Consider the following 20,396-nt stretch of genomic DNA (forward strand, 5'->3'; position numbering starts at 1 on the left):
TATTAACTAATATTCCAGTTGAATTTGCAGTCTTGCTGCTTAGCTGGATTGGATTAAGCTATGTGATGGGGCAGCACACACCATGGAGTGTCCCCACCTCATCGAAGAGCCCCTTCCTTGCCATCTGTGCACACCACGTCCAGGCTCACTGCATTTGCAATAGAGATTTCATGCACTTGGGCAGTAGGTCCATCACACTGTAGAGCATGCCCCGACCAAAGACAGGGTTTGTGTGTGGCGCAAGGCCAGAGGTACTACATCCACCAATGCTTGGCAGGTGGCTGTCAGGAGTCCCCTTTCACACTAGGACCCAGCACCTGAGATCCACAGGTTGAGACAGCCCAACCCGTAGGTCCTGTATGAAGCTGTAATGCCAGCTACGTTGCACAAGAGACCCAGAGAAAATTAATCACTGCATTGCATACAGAGCAATTAGTTGCAAAAAGTGCTGACAATAAAAATTAAGCACTTAGAGGTTTGGTCAAGTGATTCTTTGGCTTAAGTTTTTTCTTTGTTTTTTTCTTTAACATGGATTAAATTTGTATCACGCACATTTTTACTGAATGTCCTGCAGAAACAAATGTAGCAAAACTCAATGTGAGTCAGTATAGAAAGGGAGGAATGTGAAAGAATGATGAAGTTCAATTTTATTTAAAAATAATAAAATAATCTTCATGTCTGCAGTCTCCCATTGAGTTGTGCTACCTGATTTCCTACATTCCTTGACTGTTTTTAAAACAAAAGAAAGGGTTTAGAGTCATTTCCTCTGCAGTTACTCAGTGACCAAAATTACACATCAAACTGAAGCAATTTCACTTTTCTAACAACATGTGTAGGGTGTCTTTGAAAATTTCATTTAAGTGTAAACAAATTAGCATGTACTCTGTAGCTTTCACTGAGCTTAAGAAGCGCTTGGAACATATTACTACCGTTACTAGCTATCACTGTAATTTTGTCACATTACATGAATAGGCAATGAAGATTAACTTTACAATTAATCATAATTACTTTTAAATACTACTTGTTAAATTATGATGTAGACAAAGGGGAAAGTAATTTTAATGAGAAACAGTTCAGGAATCTGCTTCTTTTATTTAAAGAAATTTTAAGTATTTTTTAAAAGTGCAACTGTCTTTTTTTCTATTTATTTCCATATTAATTATGAATAGAGAAGTTAAAGGCTACTCCAGGTTTACATTTTCTTCTTTTCCCCTTTTATCATTTAAGTGTTGCTTTGAAACATCCGAAAATATGCAGTCATGATTCACACATTTGTTGGCGACAATGATGTTGGTGAACCACACTTTGGAAATAATAATTGCAGAAAAAATGCAGCATAAATTGGATGATCTGTTTTAACTAACTTGGCCGCAAACCCATGCAATGACAATAAATTGGTAGCTGCTTTCTTGTGGCAAAACATGATCTATAATCTCCCATTTTTTACAGAAATAAAAAAATGCCTACTAGGTGAAGAAGGTCGAGATTATGAACTTCTTCCTTCCCTGAGGTCCTTTATCTGATCATACTGAGCAGTTTAGGGAATTATAGTATATGTGTTTAACTTTTAAGAGCCTTCTTGCATACATCCCTTGAGACATTAATTCATAAAAACATTACCTAGGAGCACCTGAGATAATCTGCCAAATAGAGCATCTTTGCCAGTATAAGACATGGATGTCTTCACAGTGCTTTTCCTGGAGGTTTGTCTTGCTACATTCTTGGGTTTGTCAAACAAGAAAAATGTGCTTGAATTGTCAGCAAGAAATTTGCTGAAAAATGCATTATGTGGTCATGGCTGCGTTTTTTAGTTTTCTTTCTCTTGCCTACTGCTTTGTTTTAAGTTGGGGAAGTTGCTCCCAAAAGCACAGGCAGAGGCTTAAAATTAGAGGTGCAGAAAGCTGAATGCCACCATCCAGGAGACGATGGCAGAGGACTAGGTCCTTGTGCACATATTTTCCTTCAGTACAGCCCTCCTGGGCACTGCTGTGCCATGCTGCAGGCTGAGCACAGCACCCAGCCCGATGCCTTGGTCATTTCCCTGTCTCTCTGCTTCTCCAGTAATCTTGAAAGAAAATCATGAGTGATGTCAGGGAGTTGGGGGGTAGTTGTTAATTTTAAAGAAATTAAATTGTTTGTCACCTTAACGTTTTGGATTTCGCCAGGTTTCACCAGGGTAGCCTGCAAGCCTGAGAGCCAGGACACATAGCTGGCTCTGCATTTCCAAGTCCTCTAACACAAAGGTCCTGGTATTTTCCAAGTCCCCAAATCTCACAGGTCCTCTTCTTCTGGGCAAAGCAGAACCTTCTGTAACAATCTGGTCAATACAACCTCATCTCTTTATGTAACAGTGGGTATGCAGCTATCACAAAACCACTTAACGATCTGCAGCTCCTAATTCCCCGCTTCGTTCTTCATCCTTATCTAATGGCCTTTGCTTGCCCAGAGTCTCCCCCACCCCATGACAAATGCCAGCTTTGTTTACTTGGGAAACTGGTGATTCTGGCCATAGTCTGTAGGGGATCTGGAGCTCTCTCCAAGCCCCAGGCTCCAATATCAGACCTTAGGGACGTGTCAAAGTAACAGAGTCACAAGTAGCTCTGTATTTCTTCAGTAATGTGTATGCAACCTTTGAGGAACAGCTAAAAGTCTTCAGAAGCAAAAAGCAAGCAAGGAAATGGGGGAAGATGAAACGGAGCGAAATGAATCTTCCTTTTGGTTTCTGAGGGCAGAGAAAGCAGTGCTATATTTGAAATGGGGTCCAGAGAGAAAGAGAGAAGCACATAGGATTAGCTATAAATTTCACAGTTATTCTGAGCTGTTGTAATCTGCTGTTTGACCTGTGTCTCCTCCCCCTGCTTTATGAGGTTTAAGTAGTGCTCTGAAAGACAGGGAGTGGGGAGGGAAGGTGGCTTAATGTCCTAAGCCCTACGTTTGAAATAGCTAGACCATCTATATTTGCACATTTGTTAATCCCGATAAAGCCTATTGAGCTATTCTCCTGGTGTCAGGTTGAATTTAGAGCTTTTTCAGGAGCAAATTTTGGAGACGAGCCATTGGTTGTTGTGTATAGACTCTTGGTAGAGTGCTCAGTGCTCCGAGTAAGACAAGGAGTTCACTCATCGTGGGGTTTTGCAGGGACAGAAATTGTCCCTTTCGGCATGCATAGCCATGGTGTGTGGTGGGAGATGGCCAGCTATCCCAGTAGCACTGCATCAACCCTGCTAGGAAATCACTCCCAGGTAAGATCTAGGCAGCCAAAATGCCGCGTTCCGATCATTCTGGCCCAACCTTGAATTACCGTGCCGTTTAAGATCAGCTGTGTATTCATAGCTGACAAGTCCATTATTTTTAATCTGTATTCAAATAGTTTGAAGCTGTGAGAGTTTTTTAAGGACCTGTGAAGATTAGCAACACTATTCTGGGATCTGAATGATAATGCCCTCCTACCGCTCCCCGGCTGGAGTATTAATTGCTGTTGTGTAACGCTACGGTCCCTCGGTGCCCGGCTTTGTGGGGACTGACGTGACTGACTGACTCACAGGACGCACATCCCCGTCCTCGCCGAACAAAAGTGAGCAGGCCTCCAGCAACTGCACACAGGCTGACGTTCTGAAGCAAAAACATCTCTTAAAAAGACAAAATTAAACTGCTTTCTCCTCAGGAGATCCAGTAACTAATGAACAACTGAAATGGGGCCTGGGCCCTGGGCAGTCGGGGCTGGTGGTGCCCTCAGGGCCATGAGGACCAATTTTATATCATCAGCAAATTTGCCTTCCAGTTTTGGAGCCTTCTTTTGTCTTTGTTTTGTGAATCAAACTGTCCCAGGCAGCTTAAAAAAATCACTCATCAGTGAAAGCAAAACAAGTTACAAAAACACAGCATCAAAGGGCACAAACACATGCACAACCATAAGGCATCCTTAAGCTTATAGTTCATCTGGTCAAGCTGTTAAGAGACTAAAAAAAAAAGTATATATTTTTATTTTATCTACTATGCTAAGCAGAAAGCCCAGAAGACTTTGAGGCATGTAAAGGAAGTTCTGAACCCATTTGTTTGGTGTGTCTCTGGCCCACTCCTCAGAACGGCATTAGGAGATTTCTGCCCCGCTGTTTTACACCGTATCCAGAGGGGATACCCTGGGAGCTTTCCCCAGCTGGCTCTGCCCATTCGGCCAGGGAAGGGAGCTGCACTTCACCATCCTTCCAGATGCCCGGAGTATCCCATGTAATGTGCTGCAGTGAGGAAGGCAGGGCAAGCGCCGTGCAGACATGGAAAATAAGCCTTCACACACAAGCAGTGCATCCATCACCCGAATCTGTCCAGTATCCTAAGCAGCCAGACAAGCAGGCTTCACCAGCATTAACTCCATTTAATAAAAATATTAGAAAGTTGCCCTTTGGAATAACAGAGTAAACCACCAGAAGTAAATTATTTATAACTTCCACCACTGGTAATCATCTCTGCTTATTATGTTGTTGGGTTTTGGGTTTGGGGGGTTTTTTTCATTTTATTTTATTATTTTTACAGTAGCCCTTTGCTTGTGATTTACTGACTTCCTAATGAGCAGCAGATGCTTTACTGTGTGTGCTGCACAGAGTGAAGTTTTACAGAGCCCGGAGACATGTAAGAACCTACCTGGATACTTGCATTGTGAATGGTTATAAAGCAGCAGATGGGTAAATCAGCACAGCAGTATTCTTTTAATAACATCATAACACATTTATTGTATTATTTGTTGTACTCACAGAACCACAGGATGATCTCCATAGGTTACTCTTACAATTTTTTCATTATTTAATGTACTATTCTGAGGCTCTTGGATGCTACTGCAAAAAGCATAGTATTTCTCTTTATCTGATAAAGCTCTGCATATGTGTAACAAGATCACCATAGCCTTCTGCATCACATAAACATTTGTGTTTCTACCTACAATGTATGGGTTTTGGTGTAGAAAGGAAAACCAGTATATTTCTCATCATTGTTTCTGTGCAATGCTTCTGGGTACCACATCATGTAGATAAACATGTCTGCTTTCTCAGTATTTCTATTCCTGGTGCACTGGCTGCTGAGGTTAATATGTCACCGGTGGTCTTTGCATGTGTACAGAATGTGGCTGGGGCTTTCCTGGCAACTACAATTTCTCTCAGGTGTTTTTCAGAGGTGGGATTTTTCTGACTTTGGCCTTCAGCTGGACAGCCAATCGATCCACCAGATCAGAATTACATAGCCAGACACATTAAGGTGATTATTATGTTGTCCAAACTTCTGATACTTTGTCAGAGCAACAACAGCGACACCAAGACACAGGAAGAAAGCAAACAAAATACTATTTTCCAAAATCCAAAGTGAAATGTAAGGGAGAAAGAAGAAAATTAATCTGGTCATGGACATCCACCAAACCTAAAATTAATCTGTAGTTTCATAAGGAGTATGAAAAGCAATAACAAGGCAGCAATGTGAAATGCATCTAACCACATTCTTAGTAGATCTATCAAATCAGATGATGGAAATGTAATCAGCAAAATAAACCTTGCCCTCCAGTAAAACACTTGATCAGACGCTTCTTGAAATAATATTTGCAAAATTGAAATTCAAGCTGGTGTGCCAAAAAGGAGCGTAAAGTTTGCAGTACACGGTGTGTCATTTTTTGGTAAAGCATCTGCTTTTAATACTGGGCCTAATCTTGTTTGAAAACTACATGCAGTTACTGCCAAATTTTATTTAATCCCAAACAGTGGTTGAATAGTGCCTTTGCCTTTGCTGTGTTTGCAATTAGAGTAAATCCAGCAATCACAGCAGAACCTGCACAGAGAGTCTGTGAAGCAGTGGTCAGTCTGCACAAGTTATGCAGGCACCATTTCTGTATGTATCCAGTGTGTTTGAAACATTTGATTTACCTTTTAGGTGCTACCCTGCTGAACAGCCTCGCACAGAAATCAAAACAAGCAGTACAAGTATGGCAATGAGTCGCACCACACCTTGAAAGGACTTCTTTTCCTTTAGCCTAGTACAGTCTCAAGGACAGATTAATGCCTGCTGATTGCAAAACCTTAACTGGCAAGACGTGCGTTGATATATGACAATAAAAATAAGTAACACGCTAAATCTACTAGATACTCATCCAACCTTCTCTTCTCAATCACAGGCCATCTGAAACTGGTGACGCTTTCCAACGTTTTCCAAGCAATTGCATTCTGACCAATGTAAAGATCACAAGATTAAATTTACCAGCTGTTAATTCTTTTTATATGCACATGAAAAACAGTTGGAGCAAGTACTCTCCAAATTCAGCAACTGTTTCTTCCATCCTCACCACATTTTTGCAGAAACAGAAGAACTGTCACAGTAGCTTGGACCACCTGACCATGGAGGCCTGTCCTTGACAGGTTTCCATCAGTAGCTTCAGAGAAGGAAGCAGAAAATAGGGAATTAGATCAATCTGAAATGCTCTTTCCCTATGAATATTCCCCCAGTCCTCACTATTTAGAAACTAGTTTATGACTTGAAGGCTTTATATCCCATGCAAAATGCATTTAGTCAAGAGAGACCTGATGTTTATATGGATAAACCACAGTACCTGGGGTTCATGCCAGGTTATTGGTTACCATGTACAACACTTAGTACATGATCTCTCAGATGAGTAACACCTGGAACAGCTCCGTTGCACTGGAAATCATCCGTCATTCTGCAGTACCCATATGAATATAAGAAACTCTGCTTAGACATCTCATTGGTACCAAACCAGATATCCCAGACTCCCCTTTTCTGCATGTGGAAGTCTACTACAAAACTCTTTCTCTTATCCTCAAAAAGTGTCAATAACAATCACTCGGAACAGATTTGCCCCCCACCCTCGCTGCCCCCAGCTTTCAGGGGAGAACAAAAGTGTCTGTGCTAACACCCCTTCCTATAGTACTTCCAGTTGAGCTCATCCTTTTTAAACACCACAGGAGAATTCTGTGTTAAGGTGCTTTATAAATCAGTGTGGATTATAGTGAATTTGGTGACCTGTTTCTGTGAAATTGCCAGAATTAACAGAAAACCAATGTTGTTAAATATGTTTTTTTCTCTCTCTCTCTTAGGATGGATTTATAGACTTCTTGGAGTTCATAGCTGCAATAAATTTGGTTATACGAGGGAAAATTGACCAAAAATTGAAGTGGTATTTTAAGTTATACGATGCTGATGGAAACGGATGTATTGACAAAAAAGAACTATTAAGCATATTCACGGTAAGCAAGTTAGGACCAATAGCAAGAGCATTTGACGCAGTGCATTGCCCCTGAAACAGTGGTTCATCATGTGTTGTAAATGGATTGTCTGTACTTTACCTATGTTTTACAGTTGTAAAACCAGAATTGTTCTGGCTAGTGACATTCCTGTCGTTATTTTCTTGCTTATTGAAGTAAATGTATCTAAGTAGTATTTTACTTTAAAACATAGTTCTACAGATATAATGCTTTACTGAAAGTGAAAAACTGTAGAAACAGTAGAGACATTATTGTGATAAACTATAGTATAAGGCAGGGTAGAACTGAAGCGGCATAATGAATAAAACAGCTGTTTACAAGTGTTTGTGCCAGTCTGTTGTGGAAGACTGGCTTCTCAAAGTGATCTTGCTTCAAGAAACAATACACGTCATCAACATATTCCAATATTATTGTTTTTTGAAAGGCTTTTAGATTTGTTTACTACAAATGCCATTACTCCTATTTTAAAATTAAATTGGGGTAATTTAATTTTACCATGAAATCATGCAGTGACATCCAAATACAAATATTGTATAAAATTTTGCAGAAAATGGGTCCATTTCAAACCCATAAAACCAGAGCGGTGCAATTCTTTCTTTAAAATGATTTAAGTATTTTTCAACTTGCTCTAGTGAAATAGTATTTTGCACTTCAGTAGCTGCTTTCATGTAAAAGGTATTACAGGGTTCCTTGCAAATATGAATGACTTAATACTGCTCCCTAAATGCACAGGACTCGTTACAGATCAAGGTTTTGCTGCAAGGAGCATAAAATCGAAATAGGGATTTAATGTCATAATAAACAAGGAACATACTTTTCCTGGATTCTGTGCTGGTGCCTGGCTAGTCATTGTTAGAGACTTTCAAGAGCTGCTGCCCAAATTAAAAGGAACTGGAGCCAGATGGAGCCACGGGGTCAAACAAATACAGTTGATGTGTCACCTTCTAAAGAGCAGTTTTCTAAAGGTAGACGGAGAGGCTGCATCTCCCATGTTTCTCCTCATTTAAGACTAATGACATCTTTCTTTTGCAGATATTCTGCACCTTTTTTCACCCAGAGGCAATGAGGCAACTGTGTTTTGTCTTGGGCTTTATCCGAAAAGAGAATTAAAATCCTTTTAATGTAAAGAAGATTTCTTTTTCAACTTACCTGGTTTTAAAACCAGTTTAAACCTCTGTGTGTTTTCTTCTCTTTTGGAGTATGGGAACTTTAATTTAAACCTGCTTAAGTCATTTGACGTAGGCTAGATTAAAATCAGTGGGCTCTAAACAAAAATAAAAATAAAGGCTCACAGCCATTAGGGGCCCTACTTATACTAAGCATCAGTAAACAAGGGTTTGTCCAAAAAGATATGATGTCATATCTGAGACATTAATTTAAATTACAGAAGTCCTATTAAAACTTCATATGTCCCTACAGCTATGCAAACTTTGGACCAGCAGATCATTATCAATGATTAAAATTCCTTCCAGACAACCATGCACCCTCTCAATGCCTTTTAACAGCCCAATTATTTTATTATTTAAGGTCACTCTGTGGTAGTCAGTGATTCAAGTACTTCAGGAACCACTGCTTTGCTCTTAGCACTACAACAAATTTAACTGTGGCAGGGGTACAACTTTCTTCTGAAGACTGCATGAGGGTCAGACATATGGAACACCAAAAGTAGCTAAAGTATGAATTAGTACTACAAACAAGTTTACGTACCTATTTTTGTAAAATTCTTGCTGCCCTTTTGGAACTCATTTGTGCAAAGTCAGATAAAGACAGTAATGGTCAAAATTCCACATCCGTGGTGAATAAGTTTAACTTAACATTTTATTTAAATATAATGAGTTCTAATATAATATCAGGAATACTGAAAGAAACAACTGGCATATATGGTGAATTATCTTACACAACACAGTTCATCTCAAGATAATTCAGGTGTAGAAAAACAAATTTTATAGTATGCATGCCCATTATAGAACATATATGCATGTGTATTTATAAACATATATGCATGTATTTTCCCAGTCAATTACTAATTGGGATATTGAGTTTGAATCCAACTCTTTAAACACACGCTCGTTGCATCTGAACCACTGGCTATTAACATACAGGCTCCTATTTTATTAACCTGAATGACCACCAAATGCAAAAATTACTGTCTCAGTGAATGGGATACAACTTTGCAAAAATATTCATTTATACCTTATACCTTTACTCCAAATATTGGGTCCTTTTTGCCACAGAAAAAGTAGAGGGGAAACTTCTGGTTTTCTTAATTTCTATGGAGGACAAGTAAATTACGCCAGCTTCCAGGACTGCTGGTCTGACTTTATTTGTGACTACTAAATTAAGCATGTCTTAATAGAAAAATGACTTGGGCTTTCTCCTCATGTGCTTTCAGCTGTGAAAAATAATACTCTATTTAAATCACTCAGACCATAGGGCACTCTCTAAAGACGCAGAACTCTCTAGGGCAAGATAAGAATGCTGGTGTGGAATCTAAAGTGTATTGCAGAGCAGAGGTGCCACATGGTTTCAGAAGACCTTCAGAGATATGTAAATTAGCCTGTAATCTTCAGGCTGTGTTATGTTAATTAAATTTCCAATCCTCATTACTGAAGATTTACTTGAAATAGCTATTTATTTAGCAATTTTTGAAAGGGTTGGTGAACTAAAGAGCTGCATCGCAATTACTGCAGTTGCCAGCGTATTGTTTTCACAACTTGATGGAAAAATGTCTGAAAGAACTTTCTGCATTTCTGCTTTTAGGCTATCCAGGCTATTAATGGCCACACCAACATGTCTGCTGAAGAGTTCACAAACATGATATTTCAGAAGATAGATGTGAACAATGACGGTAAGAATCTAGGTTTTCTTGGCATTGGCAGGGATTTTCCCCCATAATCAAGTATGGGATCAAGAGGGGAGCTGAAGGCACTACTGCAGGACTGACTGTTTTAGACAAACTGAAAGCCTGAATCTGCTCTTTTTTACCCACATATTACTTCAGCTTTACAGTGAAGTGTTAGTCAACTGACTCAAGCTGACAGAGGAATTACATGCAGCAGGGGCTAAAACATGGAGGTCTTGCACTGTTCATCCAAAATGCCAGTACCCTGGTTGCACAGCAAAATTAAAGTGTGATTGAGATATTTTTTTAGTATATTTGTGTTGGCTTAATCTAAAATGGATAAGAAAACCAATTAAGATGCACAGTTGCACAGGGTCTAGCACGTTCTAAAGACTGGACAGCATATTGGATGTTCCTTGAAGGCTGATCGTTAACACATGCTAAGACACATGCTTCTGTTTTTTCTCAAGATAGCTAGATTAAGCCAATTGGACTTGCATTTGGAAACTAAAACTTTAATTCACTGCTTCAAAGTTGTTTCTAATAGAAAACCTGCCGCATGTGAGTGTCTTCCCCCATACTTCTAATCATGAAGATCTTCCCTCCACTGGCAATTATGTTTTACATCAATTACTGCAATCATTGACAAATTAGGAATATTAGGAAAGCATTGCAGAGCAAAATCAGATCCCAGCCAGCAATGTGGGGCATTTTTTCTGTTCATTTTTCTGGTCTTATTTGGTGTATTAAGGTTACTTTAAAAAAAAACTGTTTGTGATATATAATCAAAGTATAAACAGTGATCTTGTGATGCATATGAATAACTCATGCAGGACTTTTTCCCCACCTGCTTGGCCCACCTTTTGGGTGAAGGCAAATTACCAAAGGACTCCAAATAACATACAGTCATATTCTAGAATCTAACCCAAATTCTATGATTATTTGTACCTTGGCCACTGCTTCGACCATATGTTTACTGCAAGTAATAATTTTATCTGAGCTAGACCATCAGCTGAAAAAATGACTCCTGTGTCTTACATTTTAGCAGTGAAATGCCAGAACATGAATTATTCAGAATTCTCTTCATAATACTCCCATTTCAAACTGCTTTCCACAGTTAGTTATTTTTCAAATAGCTGCAAAGCAGCAGGACTAACTTCACCTGAGGAATGGGACAAATTTTACCAAGTTTGGCTTAAACTATGCTGCCTCCTTGTAGCTTCTTATTAAAGAAAAGGGCAAATAGACAAGTTGCAATGTCCTTCCTCACATTTAAATACAAGAAATAACCCCATGGTTGTAAGAAGCAATTCTTAAACCAAATCTGATGGCTTCGCAATTTATTTTCATTAGCTCAAGGAAACCTGAGACCCATCACAGTCGCAGTGAGTCTGGGCATGCCAGTGTAACCACATCTCACTGGGAACTGCAGTGGTTTTTGTCTGCTTGTATGCTGGTACTGGTACCTTGAAATATATAGCCTGGGATCAAGAGGAGGGAATTCAAGATCAGTTGACCTGCATAAGCAGGAAAATGATGCAGCAAGTCCATCTGACAAGTCTAGGAACCCCATCCACCCAAAGACCTCAGCCAAAGGCGATAGAGAGGGAAGGAGATGGGAAGTAAGAGGAGTGCCTGGGATAGGAGGAGAGATCGGAGGAAGTGAGTGGATGAATGGCAACGCAGGACAACGCAGGCAGGCGTACAGAGACGGCTTGTTCTGTCTCTGCTCCTGGGATGATTGTATAAGGGCACTGGTGTCGGAAGAGGAGGCACGAACATTCTCAGGGCACTGCACGCCAGACCCTGGAGAGGGTCTTACTCCGCTCACTGAAGTGTAAGAGCCAGCACTTCATTCAAATGACATCTTTCCACTTTAATAGTGTGTATATGAGCCTGCTCACCAGTGCAGTGAGGACCCATATGCCTAAAGAGGAAGCAGCCTTTACTGCCCATGGGTAGAAAGTGGTTTTCACATTTTTCAAATGCTGATCATTTTTCTTTTTCACATCAGATGAACTTTCCAAGGTTGCCATGCACAAAAACCAAAACACAAAAAAACTCCGGGGAGTACTTAAATCCAAAAATAGCAAGAAGTCATCCAGCTAAACATTCACCAGAAGGGCATGCGATTTGAATCACTGCTCCCCTGCACCCTGGGGCCCTAAGACATCCAGCTATCTTCCTCTTTGTCTGGCCTCTTGTAATTTCTTATTGCAGTGAGAAATCATTCATTGTTGTGATTTTCACAAGAAACTTTGAACCGTTCTCTGAAAAAAAGGATCAAGCTCATCCTATTAAACCAAGTTCTGTTTCCTCACTCAGAGAAAAACAGTATCACTGGAATAACTTCTAACCACAGAATTGTGTACACTTCTGTGCACCATGCAAGCACACACATGCCTAGGACTGGCCTTTGCTTTTGCTGACAAGTGAGCAGGAAAAGAGGAAGAATGCTAAATGATATTCCTGCTCCTCAATAAAAGAGATTTTATAGTTGTCTTGCAACTTCCAAGGTATTACCTGATTTTGACATAAGACCAAAAAATCACGCTCTAAATGACCATTTCAGTTGCTTGGAAGAATTTATCTAATCAAACCACTTAACCAATTTTTTTACTACGTCTTATTGTGGCTCCAAATAATCCTAGCAGTCAACACAGGGAGTATGCCTGGTAATCCTCAGCAAATCACACCCTAATCTGTTAAAACCAGCTGTAAGATAAATTCCAGTTAGCTCAGTGAGACCTGGTCCATACATCTAAACTCAGCCTTGATAGAAGCTTCATTAGTACCGATTTTTACACATTTCTGTCACCATAGATGCTAACCACTCACAATGGTCTTAGACTTCTGTGAAAGGTTTGTTTGATCTCTTTTAACAGAAAAAAGCAAGTATGAGTTCTAGTATCTGATGCAAAGTGGGAAAAGATTAGAAAATATTTTGCCTGCATTTGCCTATCAGCAGAGAACAGGGGATCTTCCTGAGGGATTCAATCCAGTATGAATGGCCTCGTGTTGGGCTGAGAGTGATTGCTGGGTTTCACGGTTCCTAAGGAGTATCTGACTTCCTTTTAGGGGAACTGACTTTAGAAGAATTCATCAATGGTGTGGAAAAAGACAAGGACCTAATGGAATTGATTACGAAAAGTTTTGACCTTTCCAACGTACTCAAAGTCATACAGAATGGCAGGAGACACAGCATCTGAAGGATCCAGTGACGGATGTGGCATCTGTGTCATCATTTCAAGGAAGATAATATTGATGCATTCAGAGAGCTTAATGTCGCCAAAGCCTGCTCAGGCAATACTGAGCAGCCTGCTCCAGGAGTAACAATTTTCACTCTTGACTCCATCTCCCTCCTTCTCTTTTCTTTATTCTTTACAATAACTGTGGCAGCCACAGAACACAAACCTTTGCCCACATATAACAGAAAAGCTATCTGATGCAGTACAAATAACTTCTTTGGTCTCTATGAACACTGTTCAGAGTAATCAATAAAACAACGAAAATATCGCAAAATGCAACCTTTCCAGAAGACACAGAGTTAATAAATTTATTCTTTTAAGCACAGGCTCTTTAACCTACTAGCTAAAGTGTGGATATAAACTTCTTGGTAGGACTGGGTTCTATCCGGATCAATTAAGAATGAAGCCTGGTTTGCATTAACTTAACCTTTGCTCTAACCAGTACTCAAAATTGGAGTAGGTTCTCTGGGAGACAACTCAGTCAGCTTAATATTCCCGAGATATGCATTCTCCTCAACAAACTGTCTACCACTCTTGATTTTATTACAACTGTAAATTAAAATAATGTGATGTTTTGATGGTTTTGGCAGGGTTCAGCTACTGTTCTTTCAAATTAACCTTTTACAGAAGCACTGGAATGAAATTTTGTTATCTTTGTAGAGTAAAATTAGATGTTCAAAGAATAGCTAAAACCAAATCATTTTGTAAGCACTCTGTTTTCCCAGAGATTTGTGTCCTTTGACTTGTATGTCCTCCTTTTCAAAACAATTCGGTTTCACTGGGCTCTTTGCCATGGCTGCATGAGACAAAAGGTAAGAGGTATCGTGACTAGTTCCTTCCTGCTCGTGGAACTGCTGGCTTCTGCCAAACAGGCTGTTCAACAGCTGAATTCTTCCTGCCTTTGCCTGAGAAGGAGTACTAATTTAGGTATCTTTGCCCTGCCCAGATACCTGGGTGAAAGCTTTTAGCAATTTAGTCTCTCTGAGACTTCTACCTTCTTTCAAGTTGGGTTGCAATTGTCTCTGAACACGGTAGCTGTTAGGAGTGCAGGGATTCACAGATGGCATGATCACATATGCCTCATTTTCTTAGGAAACCAGACTGAAAACAACTCAACCTTACTTTATAAATAACATGATTAATTCTATGAGCTGAAATGGAACTGCATGAACTGTCTGCAAAGGGAAAATTATAGTTCTCTCTGGCTCTGTTGGGATTGATACTCTCTCAAGTCTCCAACAAGTTTTATCAAATTACTACATTATATCAGAAGAATAAGTTCTCCTTGGCTGACAGTGCCCTGCAGGCATCACACTCATATTAGTTATTGTTAGAAGCATCAGCTTTATGCAAAATAATTTGTGCATGGATTGGTGCAGGTTGAATGAAACAATTATTAAGATTTCAATATGAAAATGTTTTTCTTCCAAATTCATTTCAAACCCATGTCCATTTGCACATGAAATATGCTCCATCATCTGCACTTATCCCAGGTTTTGTTTGATCAATGGAATATACTAAAAGTATGCAACATGCATCACTTGACATTATAAACAGTTCTGACATTATAGTTCTGACATTTGAATCTTTTATATCCTTTCAAAAAAAAAATTATGTATGAGATTGCTGGTGGTTCAAATTTTAAGTTCTTGTATTTATTCATCATTGGCACATTAATATGTCATTGTCAGCATCAGTTTTCTCACACCCAGGCTTCAAAAAAACCACTTTTCTCAATCTAATGCTTTTGCATTTAGATCCTATGAGGGTGGTGTCCTTCAGAATTGGCTTTAAAATATTTAAAATAAAATGGTCCAATCTAAGCAATTTGGGTGTATGGGAACAGCTGTGTTTTGGATTTTTGCTTTTAAACTAATGAAGTTACGGACTTTGAAAAATGACTATTATCTATGTACACAGACTTTTTTTTATAAAGGGATTTTAAAGAGAGTATTTCCATTTAAATTTGTCTAATTTTTCCATGTAACTGTAATTATATGAAGTGAATTACCAATCCAGGAGGAGTGTTGTGTCGTATTAAAAGGGTTTTTTAATAAGTCGATTAACATAAATTTCCTTTAATTACTTAAGCACAATTTGATACACAGCTGCTTAAGATAAATGCATTATGGCCACAATGTTCTATCGGTCTCATTCTTCTAAATTTGTCAGCTGCTCATCAAGTGTATCAGTGAAATCAGGTGGGACATGGAAACCTGTCAAGTGTGACTGCCCCCCCAAAGTCTTGTTCTGAAACATGAAGCTGCAATTCATCTCGGTGCAGGTGCTCTGCAGTCATGAAGGAATATTGTAAGTTGACCTGACTATCAAAATGTTTATTGCTAGTTGAATAGACAGCAGAAAAGGAAGAAGAAAGCTCAGTGTTAGCTCATGTTATGTACACACTTTTGCAAATACTGAAGTGGTTAAGGGGCAGTGTTGAGCCACTGATCCTGAGGGCTGCCAGAGCCCACAGGAATGCTTTTGCTTCAAAGCCCTGCATGGGAGAGAAAAAACATTATAGCACATGCTCTCAAGAAGTGTCTGTGTCAACAAGATTGATGCAGATGCCAGCTGTGAGCGTCTAGAGAAGCTGGGCTGCCTATAGCATCATCACAGGGGGGTAGTTTTTAATTAAGATAGATGTGCACTGAGAATGGCTAATCATTTTGTCACCATATTCACCTTGGAAAGAATCACAGGTTTCAAATTCACTCTGTGCAGCTGGGTGAGCTTTGCCAATCAACAGGGTAATTGGTAGTTTCTTTTCTAATATAAGCTCTTTTACTGTTAAGAAATCTTTATGACTTTATGTTCTTTCTATTGCATCCAAACAACTAAAGGTAATTAGTGGTGACAGTCCCCTTTTTTGAACAATTCTTAATCGTCCTAAAATTATCTCGTTTTCTTTTCTGGCAGCTCAGTATGCTAGGAAAATAAATAGGTACTTTTTCTTCTGAGAATTCAAAGCCACAAGCAAACTGCCTTTCGTTGTAGATATGAAACTGCTTAAGCATTAACAGGTATGATCAAACCTTATGCCATAGTTATGCGTCCCTGACAAAGTGGGAGGATAGCTTGCTGTGGTGTGGAAAAGATCTCACAGCTGCATTTAATTTTTTACCTTATGTAAGATTAGCTGTACCATACAAACCGTAACAGCTAAATATTTGATTAAATATTCAAAACTTGGGTTCCCCTGTGTGCAAGGACGTATGTCCCTTTACTAGATACTAGATCAAGATTTTCCACATGGAAAGATTTCTCCAAGTCTTGCATGATTATAGAAATTGCTGAAGATATCAGAGAGGGATTTTTAAGCACCGTTTTTAAAACTTCTGTTAAATACAGTAGAATATTCCAAAAATAGGAAATGTATGTAGCTTTACACTGTACTTTTTGACCTGCACTTATTAGAAAGCTGAGGCAGAAAACGCCCTAAATATGTGATTTTAACATGGCAAAATCTAGATGACTTTAGGCTGTAAGAGCTCTGTCTAACAAGCATAATGGCCCATCTCTTGCTGGAACAGGCTCTTCTCTCCAGTCCCTGCCCAAATCGTTTGCATCATTGGCGTTTCTGTTAACCCTTGCTTTATTCTCCAGTGACCTAACAACTTCTTCTGACCTAAAGATCAGGAAAGGAGCCGCTGCTCAGGTGGTACATGTAGCAGGCAGGGAACCTTTCACTTCTACAGCCTGAGCTGAAGACAAAGCTCTGGGTTTCAATGAAGGTAGAGGGATTGACTTGAAAAATGATGTCTTATGCTTAGGCTTGCACTGTTTTTTGCCTTACAGCAGCCATGTGAGAGGAGGTTCAGCCGTCAAAAGTAACCTAACTGCCAAAGACAGTTATTCTAAAAGATCTCCTGTATAACTGCTTAATTTTTATTTTCACCTCCTCTGTAGTAGAACTGTAAGAGAATTTAAGACAGCTTGCTACACAGTTGTTACTGCACTTACAAACAACACTATAATGAAATACTAAATTCTGAGTTGCTAAATCATCAAATGCTACTGGCTCCGGTTTGAATGTCTAGTTGCTTTTAGTAAGGACTGAACTTCTGGTCTCATTTAAAGCTGTACTGTTTACAAAAAATGTAGATTAACCCATGTCCCGTGCAGAATACTGGAGAGACTGGGAGGGTAGAAGGGAGGGAGTCCCAGAACACTCAAAAAGGGAAAAAGAAGCAGGGGAAGAAACCTATAGAGGCAGAGGAGGTAGAGGGTATCAGGCCCCATGAAAGGGACATCATGGTGTGACAACCTCTGGCCCTAAGGGACACACTCTAGAAGAAAGTCCAAATGTCAAAGTATGGAAAAGAGGAAAAGGAGGAGAGATTAAAGCTATGAAGAACCATGTTCATGTTGTGACTGTTCTGTGCCTCAGACGATACTTGACAACTCAATGGCTTCTACGAGTGCTCAACAAAACCTTAAACAGAAAGTATATAGTATTTCACCTGGGACTGTGTCTGAGATTTGGCTTTCCTTGCTTCCCTAATGGAATTGCAAAACTCTTCCAACAATGCGCTGCTGAAGAGCCCAAAAGAGGTCATACACACTATCCTGTATATGCCTACCTCCTGCACAAAGGTACAAACCAAAATTGCCTTCTGAGACTGTCTAGCAATCAGGTTAGTAAAATTACAAACAAGGAATCTGAAATAGTGATAATCTGCACCAGCAGTTTTTTCTACCCGAGGATAGTGCTGGGGCACTACTGCTACTGCACCTGATTTCTCAAATACCAAGGTCAAACCTCTCAAGATGTCTTCTGGTTCTTTGCAGAGGATGTTCAAGACCCTGGCAAAACAAATGTACCTTTTGTTGTTCCTCTCTAGATTATTTTCATTAGCTGTCCAAGTTAGCAAGGTAGCAACAGGTGTGTTGGCATGTAGAATTTTGTATGCTGTGGAAAACTACTTATTTAGGAAACGCAGTCATTTCTTCCCTCACAGGTCACTAAACACCCTCTGAATGGCAATGGTACTCAAGCACTGTTTTTCACAGCTGAGTCTGAGCAACTGATCTAAAGAGAAAATGGTTGGTATTCCAGTCTCCTATCCCATGAGCCATCTATTCTTCCAGCTTTTTTAATATACATAGCAATTACAGGTCTTTTAAACTCCACCTTTCTTGGAAAACTCAAAAGTACACTCAGAATGATAAATGAATGTGTACTTATGGACCATTTGCGGTCCCGTATAAGTCAATGATCCCATTGATTCCAAACCAGAACAGAATTTCGTCATGCTAACATCTAAAGAATATATCAAATTCTTGATTTATTCAGAATCTTACTAACCTTTTATGCAGCACAGTATTTCTGTGGGCTACTGCAGAAGGGTGCAGGGAAGGAATGAAATAAGTATTTTGAAAACACTTTAAAAAAAAATAAAATATATATTAATGCCATGACCATTTTCCTTTTAAAAACCAATGAAATATTCATGGAAGGGGCTGACACAGTTTTGAGTGTATCAAAAGAAATTAAACTCCCATCAGGCTTCAGGCACAGCTTTTCATTCTTAGCATCCGTTCACATGTTCCTTCCATTGCTGTCCCCAAAGCAGTAAAAATGATGTGGGTTTTTTTACACCGGCAGCATACCTCTGGCACATAGCTTTAATGGTTCAGGACAATATGGAAAGAGTTTGCACTTTTCCTCCTCTTTTTATTTAAATTACAAATATTTGACAAACTGCTTCTATCCTGGAGGATTTCAAATCCCTTCAGATTTAAAACACAGCTCAATTTTAAAGACCTGCTAAGAGGTAGAGGAAAAAGTTGAACATTTGCAATGAAACAGGTTTTTATTGTTCTTTCATTGTTCCTTTATTATACTAAAGGTGCTTATATCAAAAGAGGATCTTTATTCCCATGCCCTCATTTATTTTTTAATTAGGTCAGTCTTTCCTTTGATATCCTGTGCACCAGCTCAGCCTCTAAAGGCAGTGTCAGCTAGCCATCAACTTCTGGTGAAGATCATAATAATTTAGTCATCTTCTAAGCAACACAATGACTTCTAATAACATTCCATAAATAGTGAACACCAAACAGCTTGCAAAACACAAACTATATTTTATGACCAGAACTACCTCCAAACAGAATACTTTTTGAGTTTTCCAAGAAAGTTTGGGCTCTTCCCTAGAACTTCAAAATGAACAGGGAAAACAAATACACAAAAAATCCAAGCTTTTTAATTATCAGTCAGTTTTTTTCTAAGTATTTAAGCTGGTGAGATTCCCAAGCACCCAAGTTAGGAGCTGACTTTCCTTAGATAGTCAGTGGAAAGAGGAGGGTCTTGTAGTGGTAGGTCAGCACATCAGACCTACCATCTAAAGAAGCTGATATGAATAATCAAGGAAAATAAAGGCATCGCACTGCTCCCCAAAAAGGGAAGCTCCAAAAATGATGTGTACTGCCTGCCAGGGCTAGCAAATGCCTCTGGAGAACACAATTACAAATCTTAATTTAGTACTTCCTGGTGGGTTTGATTGTCGCAGAAAGCGCATTTGTGCCCACTCAGATACAGGACAGGTTCTGCTGTCACCTTCTCTGCCTCCTGTCTAGAAAAGTGCCAAATGCTGCCGGCTCTCTGAAGAGAAGCCAAATGTGCACAATAGGCAAGAAGCTATTCCTAGGACTAAAGGGAAGTGCTGATCAATGAGCTTAAGACAACCCAAAGTGAGGGTGGGTACATAAGAAATGACTGTCCTGCAGGTACAAAACTTAGGGGGAAATAGTTCAACAAATAAACTAAATCATTGTTTCAGAGGGAAGAGAAATCCTCAAAGCAAAATCTTTCTAGCCCCCCAGAGTTTCTCCTGAAAGTTGCAATGGCAAAGTATGTTTGTGGAAAGACAGTCTGCTGCTGGCAGGAAGGAATATTTTATGTGACAAACAAGCAAATCAGATATGAAGGGAATATGATGGGTTGTTCGTTCACACCTTTTTTCCTATTCCCACTGTTTTGGTCTGCTTATGGCTGAGGGGGTTTTCCCCTTCCAAATTCCTTCTGCTTTTTTCTACCTGTCCAATGTCCTGCTA

The 20,396-nt window shown here is 39.5% G+C and overlaps 1 protein-coding gene across 1 annotated transcript in view; it reads left to right on the plus strand.

The window, feature by feature from the left end:
• GUCA1C (guanylate cyclase activator 1C) overlaps positions 1-13,304 on the plus strand; it is a 29,258-nt gene extending 15,954 nt beyond the window's left edge. The window contains exons 2-4 of the mRNA XM_010567304.1: positions 7,086-7,235; positions 10,014-10,101; positions 13,174-13,304. Coding sequence (XP_010565606.1) covers positions 7,086-7,235; positions 10,014-10,101; positions 13,174-13,304 — 369 coding nt within the window. The remainder of the gene's footprint in view (positions 1-7,085; positions 7,236-10,013; positions 10,102-13,173) is intronic.
• Positions 13,305-20,396: the final 7,092 nt, after the last annotated feature.

This window comes from Haliaeetus leucocephalus, unplaced genomic scaffold (genome assembly GCF_000737465.1).
Source record: "Haliaeetus leucocephalus isolate CR32 unplaced genomic scaffold, Haliaeetus_leucocephalus-4.0 Scaffold228, whole genome shotgun sequence".
NCBI classification, from domain to species: Eukaryota; Metazoa; Chordata; class Aves; order Accipitriformes; family Accipitridae; genus Haliaeetus; species Haliaeetus leucocephalus.